Genomic DNA, 24117 nt, shown 5'->3' with positions numbered 1-24117 from the left:
TTGTCTGCTCACACGGCTATGCTTTATCTTGGCCAGGTCGCAGTTGCAAATGAGAACTTGTTCTCAACTAGCCTACCTGGTTAAATAAAGGTGAAAAAAATAAAAATTCTAAAGGAAGTCTCAAGGTTTTGCTCACTTGAGGTAGAGGATCTAATGATAAGCTGTAGACCACACAATCTACCCTATAGACCACATAATCTACATACCACCAGACCGATGCCGGGACTAAAAGTGCACTCAATGAGCTGTATACCGCCATAAGCAAACAGGAAAACGCTGTTAATGCAGGGAAACTTAAATCAGTTTTACCTCATTTCTATCAGCATGTTAAATGTGCAACCACAAAACTTCTAGACCACCTTTACTCCACACACACACACAGAGTGAAAAGTACAAAGCTCTCCCTCACCCTCCATTTGCCAAATCTGACCATAATCCTCAAAAAGGTTCTACAACTGCACCATCGAGAGCATCTTGACGGGTTGCATCACTGCCTGGTATGGCAACTGCTCGGGCTCTGACCGCAAGAGGGTAGTGTGTACGGCTCAGTACATCAGAGGTCAAGCTTCCTGCCATCCAGGATCTCTATACCAGGAGGTGTCAGAGGAAGGCCCTAAAAATTGTCAAGGACTCAAACCACCCTAGTCATAGACTGTTCTCTCTGCTCCCGCACGGCAAGCGGTACCGGAACGCCAAGTCTAGGTCCAAGAGGCTTCTAAACAGCTTCTACCCCCAAGCCATAAGACTCCTGAACAGCTAATCAAAATGGCAACCCAGACTATTTGCATTGCGACGCCCCCACCTACGCTGCTACTCTGTTATTATCTATGCATAGTCACTTTAATAACTCTACCTACATATACATACTACCTCAACTAACCGGTCCCCCCCCACATTGACTCTGTACCGTTAGCGCATGTATACCGCCCTGCTATTGTCATTTAGTGCTGCTCTTTAATTATTTGTTTTTCTTCTATTTTTCTAAAAACTGCATTGTTGGTTCAGGGCTTGTAATTAAGCACTTCACTATAAGGTGAAATGTGACACACAATTTGATTTGAGACTTGTCTGGGCCAAGAAACAGGATCAATGGACATTAGACTGAGATTTTTGGTTCCAATTGACAGGTCTTCATGAGACGCAGAGAAGATGAACAGACGATCTCTGTATGTGCAGTTCCCACCATGAAGCATGGAGATGGTGCTTTGCTGGTGGCACAGATTTATTTAGAATTCAAGGCACACTTAACCAGCATGGCTACCACAGCATTCTACAGTGACAAGCCATCCCATCTGGTTTGCACTTAGTGGTACTATCATTTGTTTTTCAACAGGAAAATGACCCAACACACCTCCAGGCTGTGTAAGGGCTATTTGACCAAGAAGGAGAGTGATGGAGTGCTGCATCAGATGACCTGGCCTCCACAATCTCCCAACCTCAACCCAATTGAGATGGTTTGGGATGAGTTGGACCGCAGAGTGAAGGAAAAGCAGCCAACAAGTGCAAAGCTGTCATCAAGGCAAAGGGTGGCAACTTTGAAGAATTTCAAATATAGAAATAGATTGATTTGTTTAACACTTTTTTGGTTATTACATGATTCCGTGTGTTATTTCGTAGTTTTGACATGTTCACTATTATTCTACAATGTAGAAAAAAGTTAAAATAAAGAAATCCTTGAATGAGTGTGTCCAAACTTTTGACTGGTACTGTACATATTACCTCAACTAACCTGTACCCCCTGCATATAGCCTCATCGTTATTAATGCTAGTTTATTTTTTTACTTTGTAATTAAGAATTTCACAGTAAGGTATACACACCTGTTGTATTCGGCGCATTGTGACAAATACAGTTCTATATTAGAGCTCCTCTGGTGCCCCTCTCCAAACAGGTCATAGCCAACTCTCAACCACATTGACAAAAATCCATGTATCGGTTTACTACAGAGAACATGCTTTCACTGTCAAAGAGCTGGGCTCTACATTCACCAAGGTAATGCTAGTGAACATAAATAAACACAAGACATTGGATGAATACTCCTTTGGCTAAATACGGGAACTATCAAAGCACCGAGACTCATAGGGAGAGAACGTAAAAGGCATTGTAGTCCTTCAGGAAGCTGGTATAGAACCAAACGATATCAGACCCCTGGTTAGAAGTGAAACTGATGACACTAGTTGAGTACAACTGATGATGCTTGGTGAGGTCATGTGGTTAAATTAACACTTTACCTGGTACCGGAGCGGGTCACAACGTCCACAATCTCCCCAGGGAAGAACCTCTCCTTGACGTAAGAATACACATCATCACAGATCTCATGGAGCCGGGTACGGTATGTGAGGGCTGTGAGGTGCAGCAGGGGGACCACCAGGGCTGAGGGGAAGCTCTGGAGGCTCTGACGACCTCTCTTCTCACAGTCCAGAGCTTCCAGGTAGGTCAGGCCAGGCTTGCCCGTCACTGCACAGCTCCACACCAGGCTGTTGCACAGGATGGTCCTCTCAAAGAAGTCACTTGTTGGGAGATGGGGCGATTCTAATCAGTACAGATAATTGCATATCCCCTATAGTGTAACGTCACTACTTTTGACAAGGGCCCTAATGTTTAAGGGCATGAAATTGCTCACTAATTTTGCATGTTGGGCTGGACACATGCAAAATATTGCTGCCCACATAAATCATAGGAGGAAACGAAAACCAATGCTCACCCCAAATTGGCATTAAAAACATAACACAACCTAACTTGCACAACATATACCTTGCTCATCTGTGTACACTGTAAATATTGAGATGCTTTTCCAGTTTCTGCATCGATAGGACCTCAAAGTCTTCCAAAGTCATGTTGATCAGTTGGTCACACATGCTGACTAAATACAATTCCAAAGATATTATACCTTATACAAAACCACAAATATAAAACAGTCAATCTTCAAAATAGTGATAAAATAATTAACAGAACTAAAAGATGTCTGTCACTGTCCCTCTACTAAATGTACAGTAACATGGGAACTTGCAGTCTATCTGGAATGAGGGCCAGGGTGAAAATTGTTTACCTTTCAAGAACCCCTTGAAACAAGTCAGTATTATTCGTAGGCAAGTCCGAATTAAAAAGTTTGTCTAGGCTATGGGTTACAAATTGCTAAAATATTTCACTATAAACACACTAGTTAACATGTTGCTTCCTAGTTAGCTAGCTATAAACAATCCCACAACAATGAGCCTGCCCACGTTCCACACGCGAACTGAGGCAAGACGAGTTGTGATGAGCGCGAACGGCTCTGCTCTCATTTTAGGACTATGTAAAAGTATCTAAGAGAGCATCCGATAACTTCTAAGACTGGTTAGATTAACCAACCAGTTACTCGATGGATATGACAGTAAATTACGGCAATAATTATAAACTAGTCAAATAAAGTTGACTCAAGTTGGATATTTTGCAACGATAGCTTCAATCTGGCTAGCAGGCCCAAATACTTGGTTAACACGGCTGGTAACGTTAAATGGTAGTCTCTCCAACACTACTAGCTAGCTATAGTAGCCGCTAAACTAGCGGTGATCAAGCTGGCTACACCTGCCAAACAAAGTTTGACAACTGGATAGAAATAACGGTTCTGACCCATTTCATCTGATGACTAGCTAAATAGGTGTCAACCAGACAATACATTATTAATGATTTACCAACTAGTTTATAATAAGTAGTACTTTGTCCATCTTCCAGCACTGCAGTGGATTTTAGCTTCTTAGCAAGCTAGCTAATGTTTGCTGTCACTATGGTTAAACTTTCCTAATTTGAGTTGAGCCAAAATTGGATGGTAATTTAATAGTTAATAACTAACATTGATCATTATTTAATGTTAATGAATTTATCAATTTGGTCTTCACGTACTCGTATGTCCTGAAGATTTCATGTGTGACTTTGCAAAGAAACACTTCTTCATCTGGTTTGAGGTCCGCTGGGGGCTTCTGTCTGACAAAAGGCTTTCTGTGGAGAAGCGGCATCTTTCTTTATCTTCGTCTCCGATTTGTCCTCTTTGAGACTCAAAAAGGAGGGAAAAGAAAGCCAGAAACCATGTAATTACAAAGTTTTAAATCAGTATTCATCGGCAATAAACTCAGACATGAGGACAGTGACCCAAACATTTTTTTAAAAATGGTCGTGATAATCTACGACAATTTTAAGAGGAAATCCAGCCTTTGTTAATGGCACACGCTTCCAGTAACACACAAAAGTGACGCTTTTCCAACCAACTCACATGAAAATGTGCTCAATGAATGGGAACCGGTCTGATATTAGCAATTAAAAACCTCGATGTTTAAACCACCTGAGAACATTTTCGCATACTAGAGGAAGAATTCAAGAGATTTACCGGATCGGTTATGTAACATTAAAACAATAATCCGCGGGAGAAAAATACAAAAAGTCAACGGACTGCCCCAATTCACCAGCGGACGGACTGCGTGTTGACTATAAATTTGATCCGCTCTATTTCACAGATGAAAAGCGCGTAGGAGGGCGTAGCTTGAGTGAAGACTATATGATCTCCATTGGTTGTTTATCCCGCCACTCGCATCATCACCTCCAATCATGTTTATCTTCGTTGAACTTCAGAGGAGTGGAGAAGCAATATGGGATTTGTTACTACTTGATTCAGAGCATCATACAAATTAATAGTAAAACATAGCATATCTGTTCTGGTAAAACATACTTTTTCAACTGATACACAACTTTTGTACAGGTTTAAGTGAGTGATCATAATCATAGCGCCTATACATATTATAGCGCCTAACATTCTCCACATGCATCCAACTTCCCGTCTGTCCGCCATGAGGGGGTATGAATCACCAATATGTACGTGCTTTGTTCTTAAGCTGCGTTTACTCAGGCAGCCTTATTCTGATATTTTGACCAATTATTTGCAAAAGAGCTTATCTGATTGGTAAAAAAAAAGGTCAGCTTGTGTAAATGCAGCCTTAGTTAGGCTTGTGTCATATTTCAATAAACAGAATATTGATGGTGACTGAAGGCCAATGTTCAACAATGGTGTTAATGGCTTGTTTACTATAACATGACTGCATTTTTTATTTTACCTTTATTTAACTAGGCAAGTCAGTTAACAGTTAAGAACAAATTCTTATTTTCAATGACAGCCTAGTGGGTTAACTGCCTGTTCAGGGGCAGAATGACAGCTTAGGGGCTTGAACTTGCAACCTTCCGGTTACTAGTCCAACACTCTAACCACTAGGCTACCCTGCCGCCCCACATGCATGATGCCTGTCTGGTGTAGTTAGAGAGCCTCATAACTAAGGTGCAAAATCCATCAAAGAGGTTGTAATTACAATTGCCACAGAGTCCAAAATGAAACACTATTAAAGCGCTGCAAAAGAGATGTGATGCCATGCTGTTGGTAAAGAAGGCAACACAGAAGTTCCTCAGAGCTGGTGCCATTTAATAGCCACTTTCTGCTGTAATTATGCTACCCTCCCATGCTTCCTGTTTCAGTAGTGTGGGTGAGAGGGGAACATACAAGAACCATCAGGCAAATGTTTTAACTACTCATTTACTACAGTATTTCAGACATTGGTCAAACATTTTCTGTAAAAAGGTTGACAAATCATTCACTGAACTGTAAAGTACATAACATTATCAGAGTGATATTTGGGATTTCTTATCACAGATCACTCAGTCATCTTTATAGATTGTTATACCTTGAACATGATATGGTAGGGCACAGTCCTATAAGAGAATCCATCTGCAATTGCGGCAGAAAGTCAATATCCAAGGGACAGAAAGTCTGAGCGGATGTTTGGTCTTCACTCAGGGTCACAGTACCCTATACAGGCGTATACTTTTGAATGCGTCCGGGTCACAGTCCTTCCCCAGATAGACGTTGTAATCCAGAGGTAGTTCCTCTACCCACTTGCTGAGGTTGATCCCTCCCTGAAGGAGGAGCACAGTACAGAAATAGAGAGGTGTGCATTATGCTTGAAGTTACACATCATAGAAACATTCAATTCTCAATGTGTGGAAAACAGAACGTTTTTACAGGCATTTTCAGTACTTACCTGATGTGAAGAAAGTGCTTCCTGGAGGCTTGGAACTGTAACCAATAGAGCACCTTTCTTGCGGAAATTGTGAACGATAAAATACCAGGCTCTATAAAAGCAAGAGGATAGAGACATTAGAGCAGGGTTTCCCAAACTCTGTCCTCGGGACCCCAAGAGGTGCACATGTTGGTTTTTGTCCTGGTACTACACAGCATCATTACCAGATACAATATATGAGGAAGATCTCAATTGCATCCTTACCCCACTCTCCTCATCAAAACCCATTGGAGGAGAAGGTCAGAGGGGCGGGACCTCTGGCTTTCTCATCCAATTGGTTTTGAGAAGGAGACAGGACATGAGGAGTATGCAATTGAAATCTTCCAATGATCACTTACTGCATCCTATATTGCAGCGTTTCCCAAACTTGGTCCTTGGGAGCCCAAGGGGTGCACGTGTTGGTTTTTGTCCTGGTACTACACAGCTGATTCAAATAATCATCAAGCTTTGATCATTTGAATAAGCTGTGTAGTGTTAAGGCAAAAAACAAAATGTGCACCCCTTGGGTTCCTGAGGACCGAGTTTGGGAAAAGCTGCATTATAGGATAATGATATTTTCTGTTGGAAAACTTTTTGAAACGATATGTCCTAATGAATACACCCCTGGTGTGGTGTCCAAGGTTTACCTACTTAATTTGGTCATTGGGCTGTAGAAAGTACTCAAACACATTGTTCATGATGAGAACATCTGCATTCTGTAACAGGGAATCCTGAGTACTGATATCCCCATGGATGACCTGCAGAAATGTGAGACAATGAGAGAAAGCTGTGGCACTTACATTCTTTAAAAACATAAAACAAAGATCAAGATAAATTAATGTAAAATTATACTAATGATCGATTTACCTGTATTCGGTCACTGAAGCCATACTTCTCCACAGCCATATTCTGAAGCCTGACAAACTCTGCACTGATCTCTACCCCAACAAGCCGAACTGCAGAGCTGTACAGGTACCCCTGAAGCACAACAGATGACTGGAAGAGTAAATACTTTTTTGCCAAAGAATTCATGACATTTTCCTGCAATATTTTCACATAACCTTTAACAATACATCTCAATGCCATAAATGGTTTCCCTTTCATTCCAAAACAAACTGAAATTTACCCCATAGAGTACTGCCCCTAGCCTGGAACCCACATCCACCACTAGTCTCCCAGTCAGGTCTGGTAGGACATGTTGGAATAGGAACTGGAGCTCCAATATCGAGAAGGAGTGAGAGATGAACTCTGAGAAAATAAACATTCAAATAAACATTCATTTGACACAATGCTGCCACATGAGGGTTATAAACCCACCCTTATCTTACACATCTATGCTGAACGAAAATATGAACGCAACTAGCAACAATTTCAAAGATTTTAGTGAGTTACAGTTCATAAGGAAATCAGTCAATTTAAATAAAGAAATTAAGCCCTAATCTACAGATTTCACTTGACTGGGAATAAAGATATGCAACTGTTGGTCATAAATACCTTTTAAAAAAAATAATAAAATAATCTGGCCATTTTCTCCTTCGCATGATCAAGCTGTTGATTGTGGCCTGTGGAATGTTGTCTTACTCATCTTCAATGGCTGTGCAAAGTTGTTGGATACTGTCGGGATGTGGAACACTGTCGGGAAGTGAAACACGTCCATCCAGGGCATCCCAAACATGCTCAATGGGTGACATGTCTGGTGAGTATGCAAGCCATGGAATAACTGGGACATTTTCAGCATTAGGAATTGTGTACAGATCCTTGTGACATGGGGCAGTGCATTTTCATGCTGAAACATGAGATGATGGTGGCGGATGAATGGCGGGCTAATGGGCCTCAGGATCTCATCACGGTATCTCTGTGCATTCAAATTGTCATCCATAAAATGCAATTGTGTTCATTTTCCATAGCTTATGCCTACCCACACCATAACCCCACCACCACGGGGCACTGTTCAGAACATTAACATCATCAAACCGCTCAACCCACACAACATCATACATGAGGTAGAGGTTGTGAGGCCGGTTGGACATACTGCCAAATTCTCTAAAACTATGTTGGAGGCGGTTTATGATAGAGAAATGAACATTCAATTCTCTGGCAAAAGCTCTGGTGGACATTTCTGTATTCAGCATGTCAATTGCATGCTCTCAAAATGTGTGACATCTGTGGCATTGTGTTGTGTGATAAAACTGCACATTTTGGAGTGGCCTTTTATTGTCCCAGCACAAGATGCACCTGTGTAATGATTATGCTGTTTAATACGCTTCCTGATATGCCACACCTGTCATGTTGATGGATTATCTTGGCAAAGGAGAAATGCTCACTAACAGGGATGTAAACACATTTGTGCATAATATTTGGGAGAAATAATATTTTTGTGCTTATGGAACATTTATGGGATCTTTGGGTAATTGGATTGTTGGTGAGATTGCATGATCCTTCAGAACAAGTACAATGATTAACCAGGCAAGGCAAACCTTTTTTTCTTCTACTTTTTACACCTTTTTCTCCCCAATTTTGTGATATCCAATTGGTAGTTACAGTCTTGTCCTATCGCTGCAACTCCCGAACTGACTCGGGAGAGGCGAAGGTCGAGAGCCATGCATCCTCCGAAATACGACCCTGCCAAACCTCTCTGCTTCTTGACACACTGCTTGCTTAACCAAGAAGCCAGCCGCACCAACGTGTCGGAGGAAACACCGTAAAACTGGCAACCTAAGTCAGCGTGCATGTGCCTGGCCCACCACAAGGAGTCTCTAGAGCGCGGTGGGAAAAGGACATCCTGGCCGGCCAAACCCTCCCCTAACCCAGACGTCGCTGGGCCAATTGTGCGCCGCCTCATGGGTCTCCGCTGGCTTCGACACTGCCTGGGATCAAACACGGGTCTGTAGTTATGCCTGAAGCACTGCTTTGCTGTGCCTTAGAGCACTGCGTCACTCGGGAGGCCCATGCTAGGCAAACCTACCCAGGGGAGCTGTTCTGTGAGTGCCACAGTTCAGGCAGTAGTTGCGGCTCATCTTGCCCTCCTCACAGAGTGTATCCACGGTGTCTTCGTCATACAGGAAAGCATCCACATGCAGTGTGGGCTGGGGGTTCTGTTGGGTCTGAATAATCAATTGATGATGAACATAATTAGTTCATTTGTGATAGTCAAAGCAATAGTACACCAAAATTACAAAATTACACTGGTTACTTACACTGTAAGCAGTCTCTGGACAAGGTATGACAGCAATCCATGCTTTGGTTTAGTTTTCCTGGCACAGTTTCCACATGCTAACATTTTAGCATTTGTGGCACAAATCCCATTCAAGCCATGGGACCGATAATACATTTTTCACACGTGTTCAAATCATCTGTGACTTTGTTCAGCTTCACAAGTTTAGATACTTTTGGATTATTTGGAGATGTGTGAAAAACAGTCCCATGACTTGATTGGGATTTGTACCACACACGTTAGCATGTGGAAACAGTTCCAGGGAAACTAAACCAAAGCATGGATTGTTGTCATACCTTGTCCATAGACTGCTTAGAGCATAAGGAAACCAACGTAATTTTGTAATTTGGGTGAAATACCCATTTAATTACATAAAAGTCTAATTTTAAGTGTGAGTATTTTTTTATTTTTTTTATTCCTCTCTGAAAATAAAATACACACACCTTGCACCAAATACAAGCACTCAGCAAGTAAATTTGGCCCGGAGTAAAGATGTTGAGGAATGAAAGCAATTACAGTAACCCACCTTCTGAATAGCCAAGGACTCGGAGGAGAGCACAGCCTCCAAAGGAAGACATGCCCTAAGATCCTCTGAAATACTTTGAAGTATAACCTTTTGATTGTCAATCAATCCATCATCCACTTCATCTGCAAGAAACAAAATGACTAGCTAATGTAATACAGTTAAAGCATCATAATCCAACATGAACATGGGATGGTTGGTTTACTCTTAAAATAGCTAATGCCAAGGTTATTAAATACCAGAGTTTTTCATCCAGTCAATTAAACGTGGCAGGTCCTTGGAATTTACTCTGGAGAGTAATCGTACGATTTCTTTTTTTCCGTCTGAAAAGTTCATTTCAACAAATATTTTGCCACATACGATTGCTCATGCTTGAATGTATTGAACGCATGTGTAGAAAATACCGGATACGTATTTGAGATTTAAGGAGGCGCGATAATTGGAGCCCTATTAATAGTAGTGGTGAAATGGAGAGAATTTAGAATATATTATTTCATTTAAAGTAACTGATATTGTAGAAATATATTGAATATTGATTTTGGCAAATTAAATGGACACGTGTTGTATGAAATTACCGTTTACTCTAAGTAGAAAACATGACATTTCAGACGACCTTAAAATACAGGGGCTACAAAGAAGTAAACATAACCCCGGAAGTAGATAGGCATTCTGGGATATCTGGTATTGAGATGACGTTCGTTTGGTTGCTTTTCTCAAGCCAGTTGGCAAGCTTTAGGTAACGATCTTCTTTATAATTATAATAATGGTAATTTAGTAGCTAGCTACTATTTTGTAAATGTCGTAATGTTAGCATGATAGCGATCCATCCATCGAATGAAATGATGATGCTATTTTTATACGTATCATATTCTCGGAGAACCACGGCCTCACTCGAGTTGTCGATGCTAACGTTAACTAGCTCGCAATTTAGCTAGCTAGATAGTTTTATAAGCTGTGTGGATGCAGTCTGGTCAATATTATCTATTCTTTACATACACATGTTGTATTAGTTAACTACGGTATTTTTCTAGCTAATTCATGTCGAAAAGTTATTGAAGAATTTCTGTCATGTTGTCCTGACTATATGCTAAACTAATCTCTAGATTTCACTCATTGTTTTCGTTCATTGCTCAGTTAAGGAAGTCAACAACGGACGTTTGATCACCAATAAGTGCCAGTGAAAGGTGTGGAGACAAGGGGGGGTTCCCTCAACGTTGAAGCCGAAGAGGCCGTATTTCTCAACTGATTTTGTAATTCACTTTCCATAACATTATTATCCAGCATTTAAGTGGTATAGTAGTTGGCAGTGGCTGTATAACCAAATTTGCCAATCTAAATATTTTTTATAGGTTCAACAAGACCTGCCAACATGGTGTTAGCCGATTTGGGAAGAAAAATAACCTCGGCATTGCGATCACTGAGCAATGCCACCATCATCAATGAGGAGGTATATCTAGTACCAAATCAACTTCTTATTTTTGTACAACTTTTGGCAAAGTGTGGTTGTTAACTAAATAGTAGTTACATATGTTACCAGGTTTCAATCAAGCAAGACCATATGATATTTCTCATAGATAATGTCTTCTCTTTCTCTAGGTATTAAATGCCATGCTGAAAGAAGTGTGTGCTGCCCTCCTGGAAGCAGATGTCAACATCAAGTTGGTAAAGCAGCTCAGAGAAAATGTAAAGTGAGTAGCATTATTCAGGAACACATTGTACTGTAGTAGACAAGCTGAATTCTGTATCCTACTAATGTAATCTTTCTTTGACCACAGATCATCCATTGACCTGGAGGAGATGGCCTCTGGGCTGAACAAGAGGAGAATGATCCAGCATTCTGTGTTCAAGGAGCTCGTCAAGGTCAGATCGACCGATTAATCGGAATGGCTGATTATTTAGGGCCGATTTCAAGTTTTCATAACAATCGGATATCGGTATTTTGGATGATATATATATATATATATATTTTACACCTTTATTTAACAAGGCAAGTCAGTTAAGAACACATTCTTATTTTCAATGATGGCCTAGGAACGGTGGGTTAACTGCCTTGTTCAGGGGCAGAAAGAAATATTTTTACCTTGTCAGCTCGGGGATTCAATCTTGCAACCTTACGGTTAACTAGTCCAACGCTCTAACCACCTGCCTCACGAGTAGCCTGCCTGTTACGCGAATGCAGTAAGAAGCCACGGTAAGTTGCTAGCTAGCATTAAACTTATCTTGTAAAAAACAATCAATCAATCATAATCACTAGTTATAACTACACATGGTTGATGATATTACTAGTTTATCTAGCGTGTCCTGCGTTGCATATAATCGATGCGGTGCGCATTCACGATAAAGGACTGTTGTTGCTCCAACGTGTACCTAAACATCAATGCCTTTATTAAAATCAGTACACAGAAGTATATATTTTTAAACCTGCATATTTAGCTAAAAGAAATCCAGGTTAGCAGGTAATATTAACCAGGTGAAATTGTGTCACTTCTCTTGCGTTCATTGCACGTAGAGTCAGGGTATATGCGACAGTTTGGGCCGCCTGACTCTTGGCGAACTAATTCGCCAGAATTCTACGTAATTATGACATAATGTAACAGTATAACTTTAGACCGTCCCCTCGCCCACACTCGGGCGCGAACCAGGGACCCTCTGCACACATCAACAACTGACACCCACGAAGCATCGTTACTCATCGCTCCACAAAAGCCGCGGCCCTTGCAGAGCAAGGGGAACTACTACTTCAAGGTCTCAGAGCAAGTGACATCACCGATTGAAACGCTATTTAGCGCGCACCGCTAACTAAGCTAGCTGTTTCACATCCGTTACAGTAACATTGAAGGTTGTGCAATGTAACAGCAATATTTAGACGTAGGGATGCCACCCGTTAGATAAAATACGGAACGGTTCCGTATTTCACTGAAAGAATAAACATTTTGTTTTCGAGATTATTGTTTCCGGATTCAACCATATTAATGACCTAAGGCTCGTATTTCTGTGTGTTATTATGTTATAATTAAGTCTATGATTTGATGGAGCAGTCTGACTGAGCGATGGTAGGCACCAGCAGGCTCGTAAGCATTCATTCAAACAGCACTTTCGTGCGTTTTGCCAGCAGCTTTTCGCAATGCTTCAAGCATTGCGCTGTTTGACTTCAAGCCTATCAACTCCAGAGATTAGGCTTGTGTAACCGATGTGAAATGGCTAATAGCATTTCAAACGTCACTCACTCTGAGACTTGGTGTAGTTGTTCCTCTTGCTCTGCATGGGTAACGCTGCTTCGAGGTTGGCTGTTGTCGATGTGTTCCTGGTTCTAGCCCAGGTAGGAGCAAGGAGAGGGATGGAAGCTATACTGTTACACTGGCAATACTGAAGTGCCTATAAGAAAATCCAATTGTCAAAGGTTAATGAAATACAAATGGTATAGAGAGAAATAGTCCTATAATAACTACAACCTAAAACTTCTTACCTGGGAATATTGAAGACTAAACTTTAGCTTTCTTACATGGCACATTTTGCACTTTTACTTCTCTAACACTTTGTTTTTGCATTCTTTAAACCAAATTGAACATGTTTCATTATTTATTTGAGGCTAAATTGATTTGATTGATGTATTATATTAAGTTAAAATAAGTGTTCATTCAGTATTGTTGTAATTGTCATTATTACAAATACGTTTAAAAAATCGGCCAAGTAATCGGTATCGCCTTTTTTTGTTCCTCAAATAATCTGTATCGGCGTCGGAAAATCATAAGCGGTCGACCTCTAATTCTTACTTCATTGTTTGTTAGTCAGTTGTTGTGGCGTGAAACTGAACGTATTGTAATACCTCCATACATTAGTATTAGTTTAATGATGGTCCAGTGTAAAGTAACCGAAGGAGTTAATTTTTGATTGAAAACTTGGGTAGATGATTGACAGTTGTTGGTGGGATTTCCTGGTTATTTTTATATTAGTGGTTTTCAAAAGTAATTTGGTCTATTGATATTCCACCGTGTTTTGTAAACTGTTTTGGCAATTTACTATACCATCAAAACAGTCATTCCCCTCAAAAAATTACCTTAATTGAAATAAGGGATCCAGTAGCTGTAGTCTACCTGTATTTAAAGGTTTTGATTGCTCAGCTCAATACATAATTCGTTTCACATTAGAAGGCATACCCTCGGACATGGATAATCAACTGATCAGTTTAGATTTCATGCAGGGAGAAGACTTTCCAAGTACTTTCAGATTGCTTGTTTACACATTAAAGAAGCTTGTGTGGTTTGGAGAGGCCTTTCCCTATGTTCTCACTTCACATATTTTACAAAGATGCAATGTTTCTGTGTTTGTTGGATTTGATGGGAGTGTGTCTAAGATTTAATGTTGTGGTTGTCTCTCAGCTGGTGGATCCAGGGGTCAAGGCTTGGACACCCACAAAGGGAAAGAACAATGTCATCATGTTTGTGGGTCTTCAGGGCAGTGGGAAAACCACAACCTGTTCCAAGGTGAGCCATTCCTGGCTTTCAGCCTAAAGATATGCACATTCAGGTGGTCATTTGTCCAAAATATATTATGCCATCACTAATGTTCTGTATTGAAAACCTTTTCCATAGCTGGCGTACTACTACCAAAGAAAAGGGTGGAAAACCTGTTTGATTTGCGCTGACACTTTCAGAGCTGGTAGTTTCATTTTCAAAATGTATCTGTTTGATATTCCTTCTCAAAAGAAAGAAAATTAGCTAAAAGAAAATTAAGTCAACAACATATTTTTGTGTGTGTGCAGGTGCCTTCGATCAGTTGAAGCAAAATGCAACAAAAGCCAGAATTCCATTCTATGGAAGGTATGTATGCTTTGCATTTGGTTGCTTCTCATCTGTATGTGATGCATCTCAAGTTATTTTTTTTGCTAATGTATATGGTAAGAAACCTTGATGTACAAGTACACCCCCTGGACAGGACGCAAGTCTATTACAGGGCCTTTGCTGCATACTGTACACTAACGTTGTTAAATCCAGTTACACAGAGATGGACCCTGTCGTCATAGCTGCGGAAGGTGTGGAAAAGTTCAAAAATGAGAGCTTTGAAATAATCATTGTTGATACCAGTGGCCGACACAAGCAAGAAGATTCCCTTTTTGAGGAGATGTTGCAGGTTTCCAATGCAGTGGTAAGTAGTATTTTTGCACCACTGTGATCATCTCTCTGTCAGCCTGAGCTTTTGTATCATCATCATTATAAAATGTGCTTTCGGAAATTATTCAGACCCTCTGTTTCCACATTTTGTTACGTTACAGCCTTGTTCTCAAATATATTTTTTCCCCACATCAGTCTACACACAATAGCCCATAATGACAAAGAGTTATTTTGACAAAAAGTTATTTTGGGTTGGTTTGCAAAATTATTACAAATAAAAGTGGAAGTATCACATTTACATAAGTATTCAGGCCCTTTGCTATGAGACTCTAAATTGAGCTTAGGTGCATCCTGTTTCCATTGATCATCCTTGAGATGTTTCTACAACTTGATTGGAGTCCACCTGTGGTAAATTCAATTGATTGGACATGATTTGGTAAGGCACACACCTGTCTAAGTAAGGTCCTACGGTTGACAGTGGGTGTCAGAGCAAAAACCAAGCTATGAGGTCAATGGATTTGTCCTTAGCGCTCCGAGGCACAGATCTGGGGAATGGTACCAAAACATTTCTGCAGCATTGAAGGTCACCAAGAACACAGCGGCCTCCGTCATTCTTAATTGGAAGATGTTTGGAACCATCAAGGCTCTTCCTAGAGCTGGCAGCCAGGCCAAACTGAATAAACCTGGCACCATTCCTACGGTGAAGCATGGTGATGGCAGCATGCTGTGAGGATGTTTTTCAGCTGCATTTCCTGAGAGACTAGTCAAGATCGAGGAAAAGATGAACGGAGCAAAGTACAGAAATCCTTGATGAAAAAACAGGACAATGACCATAAGCACACAGCCAAGACAACACAGGAGTGGCTTCGGGATAAGTCTGAATGTCCTTGAGTGGCCCAGCCAGAGACTGGTCTTGAACAAGCTCGAACTTCTCTGGAGAGAACTGAAAATAGCTGTGCAGCAATGCTCCCCATCCAACCTGACAGAGCTTGATATGATCTACATTGAAGAGTGGGATAAACTCCCCAACTACAGGTGTGCCAAGCTTGTAGCGTCATACCCAAGAATATTTGAGGCTGTAATCGTTGCAAAAGGTGCTTCAACAAGGTACTGAGGAAAGGGTCTGTATACTTATGTAAATGTGATATTTTATTTATGAAAACCTGTTTTTGCTTTATCATTATGGGGTATTGGGTGTAGATTGATTGGGGGGACGGGCGACAACTTAATACATTTTTAGAAAGACTAACGTTACAAAATGTGGAAAAAGTCAAGGGGCCTGAATACTTTCTGAACGCACTGTATTGCTTTAGAGAAAATGCATCAATGCATGCATGGTCTTACCCCAAGCATGTTTCTATTTCCTCCAGCAACCTGACAACATTGTCTACGTAATGGATGCCTCCATTGGCCAAGCTTGTGAAGCCCAGGCGAAGGCCTTCAAAGACAAAGTAGAAGTTGCGTCCGTCATAGTGACAAAGCTGGATGGTCATGCCAAAGGTGGTGGTGCTCTCAGTGCGTAAGTAAATGTCCCTCTTTGTTTTGATAGTTTATCCAAGTTATGGTCAACTGAGTTTCCTTAATACTGTAGAATTCATCAACTCCATGATAATCCTGATGGTTAGGTAATGTTTCATACTCGTGTTGCCTTTTTATAGAGTTGCTGCTACTAAGAGTCCCATCATTTTCATTGGTACTGGAGAACACATTGATGACTTAGAGCCATTTAAGACACAACCCTTCATCAGCAAGCTACTGGGTAAACTGTTTTCCCTTTTGAATAATGGATCATCATAACACGTTTTACGTTATGTACAACCTGTATTGATTGAGTTGTGTGTATTTTGTCCTCAGGCATGGGAGACATTGAAGGTTTGATAGACAAAGTCAATGAACTCAAGCTGGATGACAACGAGGAGTTAATTGACAAGCTGAAACATGGTGAGAATGAGATCATGAGCTAACATAGTTGTAAAACCAGCCCCATATCATAACTGACATGCAGTATGCATATGCTCTGCAGTCTATAACATAGTTATGCAGTATGGTTTAAGTTTCTTCTAATTACCATTTGCACCACAGGTCAGTTCACGCTTCGTGACATGTACGAGCAGTTTCAAAACATCATGAAGATGGGACCTTTCGGACAGATCATGGTAAGTAAGCGGCAACCAGAATACCCAATAGGGGAAAATTTAAGTCCCCATAGGGGTACATACTATAGATGAAACAAGCAAATGGTCAACGTTTCAGCACAAAGACCTTTCGAAAACAATCTCAACTGTATACCCTTCCCCCTTGGTAAATAATGAATACCTAAGAATAGTTTATATTCTTCTGGTCATGTGTGGGATACATTTTATTTTTTATTTTACCTTTATTTAACCATGCAAGTCAGTTAAGAACAAATTCGTATTTTCAATGACTGCCTAGGAACAGTGGGTTAACTGCCAGTTCAGCTCGGGGGTTTGAACTTGCAACCTTCCGGTTACTAGTCCAACGCTCTAACCACTAGGCTACCCTGCCATTTAAAGATGACAATGCTAATCTGACTTCTGTTAATGTCACAAGGGTATGATCCCAGGTTTCGGAACAGACTTCATGAGCAAAGGCAACGAGCAGGAGTCCATGGCTAGGTTGAAGAAACTCATGACAATTATGGACAGCATGAACGACCAAGGTAAAGATGCAATCCACTTTCATCAATAAACAAGAGTAAGGGATAGAAACAAAAGGGTTATACAAAATGCGTACATGTTTTCTTCACTGGTTTCTTTCTTTGGTTTTTGCAGAACTTGACAACAAAGACGGTGCAAAGCTCTTCAGCAAGGGGCCGAACCGAATCGCCAGAGTGGCACGCGGTTCAGGGGTTGCCACCAGGGACGTCCAGGAGCTGCTCACCCAGTACACCAAGTTTGCCCAGATGGTGAAGAAGATGGGTGGCATCAAGGGCCTGTTCAAAGGTATGCACTTTTTGGCTCTTGAAACATTACTAGTTGTCATTCTTGCTTCCTCTGTCCATGTTTCCTCCATTTCCCTCTCAAATCGCATTGGAGGAGGTCTGAGGGAAGGACCTTGGAGCCTCTCCTTCAATGCACTCTGTGAGGGGAGGAAACAAGGACGGGGGAAGCAAGGATTTCATGACTAGTCACGTTTCAGCCCGGAAACAGAAGCACTGGTCCAATTACACAATTTTGCTTTCATCAAGCAGTAGAATGTCAATAAATTATTTTGCACTTTTACATGTTTGCAGGTGGTGATATGTCCAAGAATGTCAACCCCTCTCAGATGGCTAAGTTGAACCAACAGATGGCAAAGATGATGGACCCAAGGGTTCTCCACCATATGGGTAGGCATGACTTTTACAATAAGTCATTTCACATTACCCAAACTTCCTTTGTTACTTTGAGCATGGTCGGTCCAAACGTAATGACATAGATGTGATATAGACTGCAGAATCGCTGATCTACAAATCACCTTGCAACCCAAATAACCTTTATATGATCATGTTTAGTGACTCTGCCTTGATCTAGAGTTTAACTGATCCCCCTGAAACACTCTGATTATCATTTGTCTCTTCAGGTGGAATGTCTGGTCTCCAGTCCATGATGAGACAGTTCCAACAGGGTGCAGCTGGCAACGCGAAAGGAATGATGGGATTCAACAATATGTGAACCACTGAGCCTTAACCCCGGTTAAATAAAAGGTTGTCATTTGGATTTAGCAAGAAGGAGATGAGAGAAGAGTTATTTTGCCTCTAATATAATTAATTAAGATGTTTGTGTATAAAATTATGCAGAGGCTTATTTACTTATCAGGATACATCAAAAGAAGTTCTGTGATTTTTACACTAATTGTAAAATAGGCACAAAAGATGCATAAATAATGGGATTATGAAGCTTGTCCTGAGTTATGTTCATTAGGCACCAAACAGAAGAAAATAGACTTCAACCGGGAGTCACTATTGGACTTGTCCAATAAGATACCCTAATTTGTGTTTTTAATTGCAAAACAATTTAAAATGTTTTCCGGTGTACCCTAATGAACCCAACCAAGATTTGGAGATGTTGCAAAGGATATGCTGAAATTAGTTGTAATTTTTTGGTTGTTGTCATAATGTAATAAAATTTGTATTGCAATGTTTTAAAAAGTGTCTCCTTTTCTCTGTTTGGTTGATCAATGATTGTCGTAGTTGTCAATCATATTTGTTATCGCTCTATCAATGAAACTCTAGCCATAAAGATTAGACCACATCCTCAAAGGTGGGTGAGGGGCTATGATTGGACACCTCTTGACGTGGCATTACTCCTCGCAGCCATGTTGTTTGCTGCGTTGTCAGCCAACGTTGTGCTTGGCGCTGTTCACTGTCACTACAGTACGTAGCAGAGTCAACCAGTCTGAGGACATCAGGTAAATATTCAAATGTGCTACTATTTGCTGTAATTATTGACTAAGACATATATTTGGGATATGTGTATTACGTAATGTATTTTGGATGTAATACTTATTAAGTTACAGTTGTGTGGCGGTTTAGCGAACTGAGCAGGATGAATAATTATTTTTTATTTTTTTACACATTTCATTCTCCGGTCGATCCGCTAACTGAAGCTAAATTAGATAGCTAACGTTAGCTGGTTGTTAACATGGTGAATGCAATAATTCTAGTTAGCCAACCCGAAAAGTAGACAAGCTAGATATCTTTTTTTGTGATGTGATTTTCTCTCCTGAAATCTATTGAACAATTGTAATTGTTTTTGGCGTGCCCTTGTTAGCTACTGTATCTAGCTAATGTTGTTGTTGTACAGAGACTGGTTGTTCATTCAATCAAAATAGCTTTGCTGGTAATCCAGCATCCGTTTGTAAAGCCTTTTGATTGAGTCACCATTTGTATTTATTAGGGATCCCCATTACAGTTGTTCCTGCCAAGGCAGCAACTACTAGGTTCAAACACATTAAGGCACATAACACGAAAGATACAACAGTACATGACAACATTATTACACTACATAAATACAATACAAAATGTGTAATGCCACCATACAATAATATTACAATGTACGTGTGTGTAGTGTTTGATTCAGGTCAGATACTTAACTAGCTAGATAAAAGCCCAATACAGTGAGTGTTTCCTTTTTGAAAGACCTTTAACTATTAAGGAATTGTGAACATTTGCATCTCTGATAGAATCTCATCAGGTCAAATACTGTGACTTCAGGAGACCGCAAAGGTTAGTGATAGTTCAATACAATGAACTTACTACTAGCTGGCACCACTTGCATTCACTAGCATTGAATGAGCTGCATCCACTAGCATTGAATGAGCTGTATTCCGCCATAAGCGAACAAGAAAACGCTCACCCAGACGCGGGTCTCCAAGTAGCCGGGGACTTTAATGCAGGGAAACTTAAATCAGTTTCCTGCCATCCAGGACCTCCATACCAGGTGGTGTCCGAGGAAGGCCCTAAAAATGGTCAGACTCCAGCCACTCTAGTCATAGACTGTTCTCTCAGCTACCACAAGGCAAGCGGTACATGTACATACTACCCCAACTCACCGGTACCCCCTGTATATATATTTTTTTTCTTTTACCGCTGCTCTTTAATTACTTGTTACTTTTATTTCTTATTCTTATCCGTATTTTTTGAAACTGCACTGTCGGTTAGGTGCTTCACTGTAAGGTCTACCTACACCTGTTGATTGGACTTCTATTCAGATTCAGTGTGTTTTCAAAGTAAATTATTTTGAACATTTGATCAGACAGTGGGTGAAGAAGTGGGTCACAGTCAGGATCATATTCTGTACCTTAGCCAGGTTCTAGTCATGACTTTTAGACCCATTTTTTTGCCCTATTTAGAAGTAAGCCAGAATTTCCCATAGCATAGGTTACATCATATTTGACTGCATTTCCTCTACCAGTATATTGATATGACACACTCCAGCATGTTTACTTCCAATTTGAATGTAACATTATGCTCAAAGTCCAAAAGGGTATCTCAGGACACTGCAATGGTAAAAAGCCAGGCAATTATAAAAAGATAATATTATGAGACTCCTTGCAGTGCAGTGGACTATTATATAATTAATGCTATGTTGAAATATCAAATGGAATCATGACCATAAAATGTATAGCCTATATTTCTATAACACGCAGACACTCCTTTCTCTCCTTCTCCTTCTCAGTCTGTAGGGTGGAATGGCGACCTTCCCAGAGTTTATCGCCCAGAATGAGGAGCGTGATGGGGTGCGTTTCAGCTGGAACGTCTGGCCCTCCAGTCGTCTGGAGGCCACCCGCATGGTGGTCCCTGTGGCTTCTTTGTTCACCCCCCTGAAGGAGCGCCCAGACTTGCCCCCCATCCAGTATGAGCCTGTGCTGTGTAGCAGGGCGACCTGCCGCGCTGTCCTTAACCCGCTCTGGTGAGACAACAATACTTTTTCACTTTGTATTTTTCACGTTTCAAATAAAGCAGATATACACTACACTCTGTGGCCCATTTATTAGGCACACCCATCTCGTACTGTGTCGGAACCCCCTTTGCCTACAGGACAGCCTGAATTATTTGGGACATGGAAACGCTGCTCAACTGGTATCAAGGGCTCTAACGTGTGCCAGGAAAACATTCCCCACACCATCCCACCAGCCTGTACCTTTGACACAAGGCAGGAGTGGCCATTGCCTTATGATGCTTATGCTAAATCCTGGCTGCCATCAGCATGACACAATATGAACCGGGATTCGTCCGACCAGGCAATGTTTTTCCACTCATCAATTGTCAAGTTTTGGTGATTTCCTGCCCACTGTAGCCAATTATTCTTGTTTTAGCTGATTGGAGTGGAACCTGTTCTGATCTTCTCCTGCAATAGCCCATCGGTGACAAGGACCGACTAGTTGTGCGTTCTGAGATGCCGTTCTGCACACCCCTGTTGTACTGCGCTGTTTGTGGCCTGCCTGTTAGCTTGCACAATTCTTGCCATTCTCCTTCGACCTCTCTCATCAACGAGCTGTTTTCACCCACAGGACTTCCGCTGAATGGATATTTTTTGTTTGTTGCACCATTCTCGGTAAACCCTAGAGACTCTCGTGCGTAAAAAGCCCAGGAGGCCGGACGTTTCTGAGATACTGGAACCGGCATGCCTGGTATTGACAATCATTCCACGCCCAGTCGCTTAGGTCACTCATTTTGCCCATTCTAACGTTCACTCAAACACTAACTGGATGCCTGTCTGCTTTATATAGCTCGGCCACGTGACTCACTGTCTGTAGGAGTGAACCATTTTTGTGATCAGGGTGGTTTACCTAATAAACTGGCCACTGAGTGTATAAATGCCTGGTACATTTTGATAATTGTGCTCCAAATCTTTTTTATTTTTCACTGGAACAAAGGAGCATTCCCTATTCCAGGGGTCAATTGCGAGCTACCAGTAGCTTGCCGACCACCTATGTGTAGCTCGCAAAACAATTCTGAAAGTACATGCAATTTTCATGTGTTCCACCTCTAACTGTCATAAACAAATCTACCTTGTATCAGACACCGGAAACTCCCAGCTGCTATCTAACCAACGCAACATTGACATTATCCCACCCCTGGTTATGTAACAGTTTAACTTTAGTCCGTCCCCTCGCCCCTAACCGGCCTTCTGCACACAGACAACTGACACACACGAAGCATCGTTACCCATCACGCCACAAAAGCCACAGCCCTTGCAGAGCAAGGGGAACAACTACTTCAGGTCTCAGAGCGAGTGACGTCACCGACTGAAACGCTATTAGGTTACAGTTAGACACTACTGGCTTATAAAGCCAATATCTGCAAATTAATTTCCAGAAATATTGCCCATTTCTGTCTGTGTAGTGCGGGCGTTTGTCTAGCACTCCTTGTGTAGTCAGTAGTGATGGGTCGTTCGCAAACAAATGGCTCTTTTTGAACTGCTCTTTTTGGTGAAGTCGGTAACCGAATCGCAAATGTAATTTGGCTCCCTGATTTGCATGCTGTTTCTATTGCTTTTTGAGCTGCATATGTCGATTATTAAAACAATAAGTCCCGAGGGGGTGTGGTATATGGCCAATATACCACGGCAAAGGGCTGTTCTTATGCACGACGCATCGCGGAGTGCCTGGACACAGCCCTTAGCTGTGGTATATTGGCCGTATATATCACAAACCCCCCATGGTTCCTTATTGCTATTATAAACTGGTTACCAATGTAATTAGAGCAGTACAAATACATGTTTTGTCATACCCGTGGTATACGGTCTGATACAAAAGCTGAACATACACACATCCAGGTACTTTCCGCAGGTGCTGGAGTTGTAGGAAAACTCATGGAAAACAGAAAGGAAAACGCCGCACACTGCTGCTCATGCAGGTGATATTTATTTACATCAACGTTTCGACCCTTAGGTCTTCATCAGGCATCCATATCCCAGATGGGGGTGGAAGGTCCTATAAATAGGGGCAATACTCAGTGACAACAATTCCTGAAACAGGAGGTAAAAAAATATGTTTAACAGTTTCACAGTATCAAAATATATCATCATACACAGGGAAAGTGATCAATATTTACAGTAATATACAGTTGAAGTCGGAAGATTACATACACTTTTGGTTGAAGTCATTCAAACTTGTTTTTCAACCACTCCACAAATTTCTTGTTAACAAACTATAGTTTTGGCAAGTCGGTTAGGACATCTACTTTGGCATGACATGCACAAATGAACGGCTCTTTTAGGTAAATGGAGCCAAAATATCCAGCTCACAGAAAATACTTAGAATGCCCATCACTAGCAGTTGATGTGATAACTGTCTTGTTGAGATCGACCGATTAATCGGAATGGACGATTAATTGGGTCCGATTTAATTAGGGCCGATTTCAAGTTTACCCAACAATCGGTAATCTGCATTTTTGGACACCGATCATGGCCGATTACATTGCACTCCATGAGGAGACTGCGTGGCAGGCTGACTACCTGTTATGCGAGTGCAGCAAGGAGCCAAGGTGCTAGCTAGCATTAAATATATCTTATAAAAAACAATAAATCTTAACATAATCACTAGTAAACTACACATGGTTGATGATATTACTAGTTTATCTAGCTTGTCCTGCGTTGCATATAATCGATGCGGTGCCTGTTAATTTATCATAATTTATCACCGCGAAAAAAGCACTGTCGTTGCACCAATGTGTACCTAAGCATAAA

At 41.1% G+C, this 24117-nt stretch overlaps 4 protein-coding genes across 16 annotated transcripts in view; 2 read left to right on the top strand and 2 right to left on the bottom strand.

The window, feature by feature from the left end:
* Positions 1 to 4484, bottom strand: part of LOC109904244 (bromodomain adjacent to zinc finger domain protein 1A-like) — a 41007-nt gene extending 36523 nt beyond the window's left edge. For 2 of the 11 annotated variants that reach the window (XM_020501477.2, XM_031787938.1), the window contains exons 1-3: positions 4362 to 4484; positions 3881 to 4031; positions 2230 to 2508 (exon numbers count right to left, since the gene is read on the bottom strand). In XM_020501477.2, the coding sequence (XP_020357066.1) occupies positions 2230 to 2508; positions 3881 to 3993 (392 nt within the window). In that variant the 5' untranslated portion in view covers positions 3994 to 4031; positions 4362 to 4484. Of the gene's footprint in view, positions 1 to 2229; positions 2509 to 3880 lie in introns of all 11 variants that reach the window. The other 9 variants (XM_020501478.2, XM_031787939.1, XM_020501479.2 and 6 more) reach the window with 7 other exon arrangements.
* A 936-nt stretch (positions 4485 to 5420) lies between these two features.
* On the bottom strand, positions 5421 to 10227 carry zgc:109986 (class I SAM-dependent methyltransferase). Its single transcript, XM_020501483.2, has 8 exons — positions 10052 to 10227; positions 9816 to 9937; positions 9041 to 9179; positions 7202 to 7323; positions 6943 to 7053; positions 6727 to 6833; positions 6058 to 6148; positions 5421 to 5932 (listed from the first exon to the last, which is right to left on the bottom strand). The coding sequence occupies exons 1-8, from the start codon at positions 10146 to 10148 to the stop codon at positions 5816 to 5818; spliced, it is 906 nt and encodes a 301-aa protein (XP_020357072.1). The 5' UTR covers positions 10149 to 10227; the 3' UTR covers positions 5421 to 5815.
* A 204-nt stretch (positions 10228 to 10431) lies between these two features.
* Positions 10432 to 19073, top strand: LOC109904247 (signal recognition particle 54 kDa protein). Of its 3 annotated transcripts, none has more exons than XM_020501484.2 (17): positions 10432 to 10548; positions 10947 to 11062; positions 11162 to 11259; positions 11409 to 11500; positions 11588 to 11672; positions 14192 to 14296; positions 14405 to 14471; positions 14575 to 14632; positions 14807 to 14957; positions 16294 to 16442; positions 16582 to 16682; positions 16778 to 16864; positions 17006 to 17079; positions 17495 to 17603; positions 17716 to 17886; positions 18177 to 18272; positions 18506 to 19073. In XM_020501484.2, exons 3-17 carry the CDS (start codon positions 11182 to 11184, stop codon positions 18595 to 18597), a joined length of 1515 nt encoding a protein of 504 aa, XP_020357073.1. In that variant the 5' UTR covers positions 10432 to 10548; positions 10947 to 11062; positions 11162 to 11181; the 3' UTR covers positions 18598 to 19073. The 3 variants fall into 3 exon arrangements, with proteins under 3 accessions (XP_020357073.1, XP_031643795.1, XP_020357074.1); XM_020501485.2 differs by having other exon boundaries at positions 10475 to 10548; positions 10916 to 11062; positions 18506 to 19067; XM_031787935.1 differs by having other exon boundaries at positions 10947 to 11259; positions 18506 to 19067.
* A 152-nt stretch (positions 19074 to 19225) lies between these two features.
* The window catches only part of LOC109904248 (protein transport protein Sec23A), a 39031-nt gene continuing 34139 nt past the window's right edge, over positions 19226 to 24117 (top strand). The window contains exons 1-2 of the mRNA XM_020501486.2: positions 19226 to 19333; positions 21103 to 21336. Of these exons, the coding sequence (XP_020357075.2) occupies positions 21116 to 21336 (221 nt within the window). The 5' untranslated portion in view covers positions 19226 to 19333; positions 21103 to 21115. The remainder of the gene's footprint in view (positions 19334 to 21102; positions 21337 to 24117) is intronic.

This window comes from Oncorhynchus kisutch, linkage group LG14, assembly GCF_002021735.2.
Source record: "Oncorhynchus kisutch isolate 150728-3 linkage group LG14, Okis_V2, whole genome shotgun sequence".
Classification (NCBI taxonomy): domain Eukaryota; kingdom Metazoa; phylum Chordata; class Actinopteri; order Salmoniformes; family Salmonidae; genus Oncorhynchus; species Oncorhynchus kisutch.
This window is presented reverse-complemented; position numbering and strand designations above follow the sequence as displayed.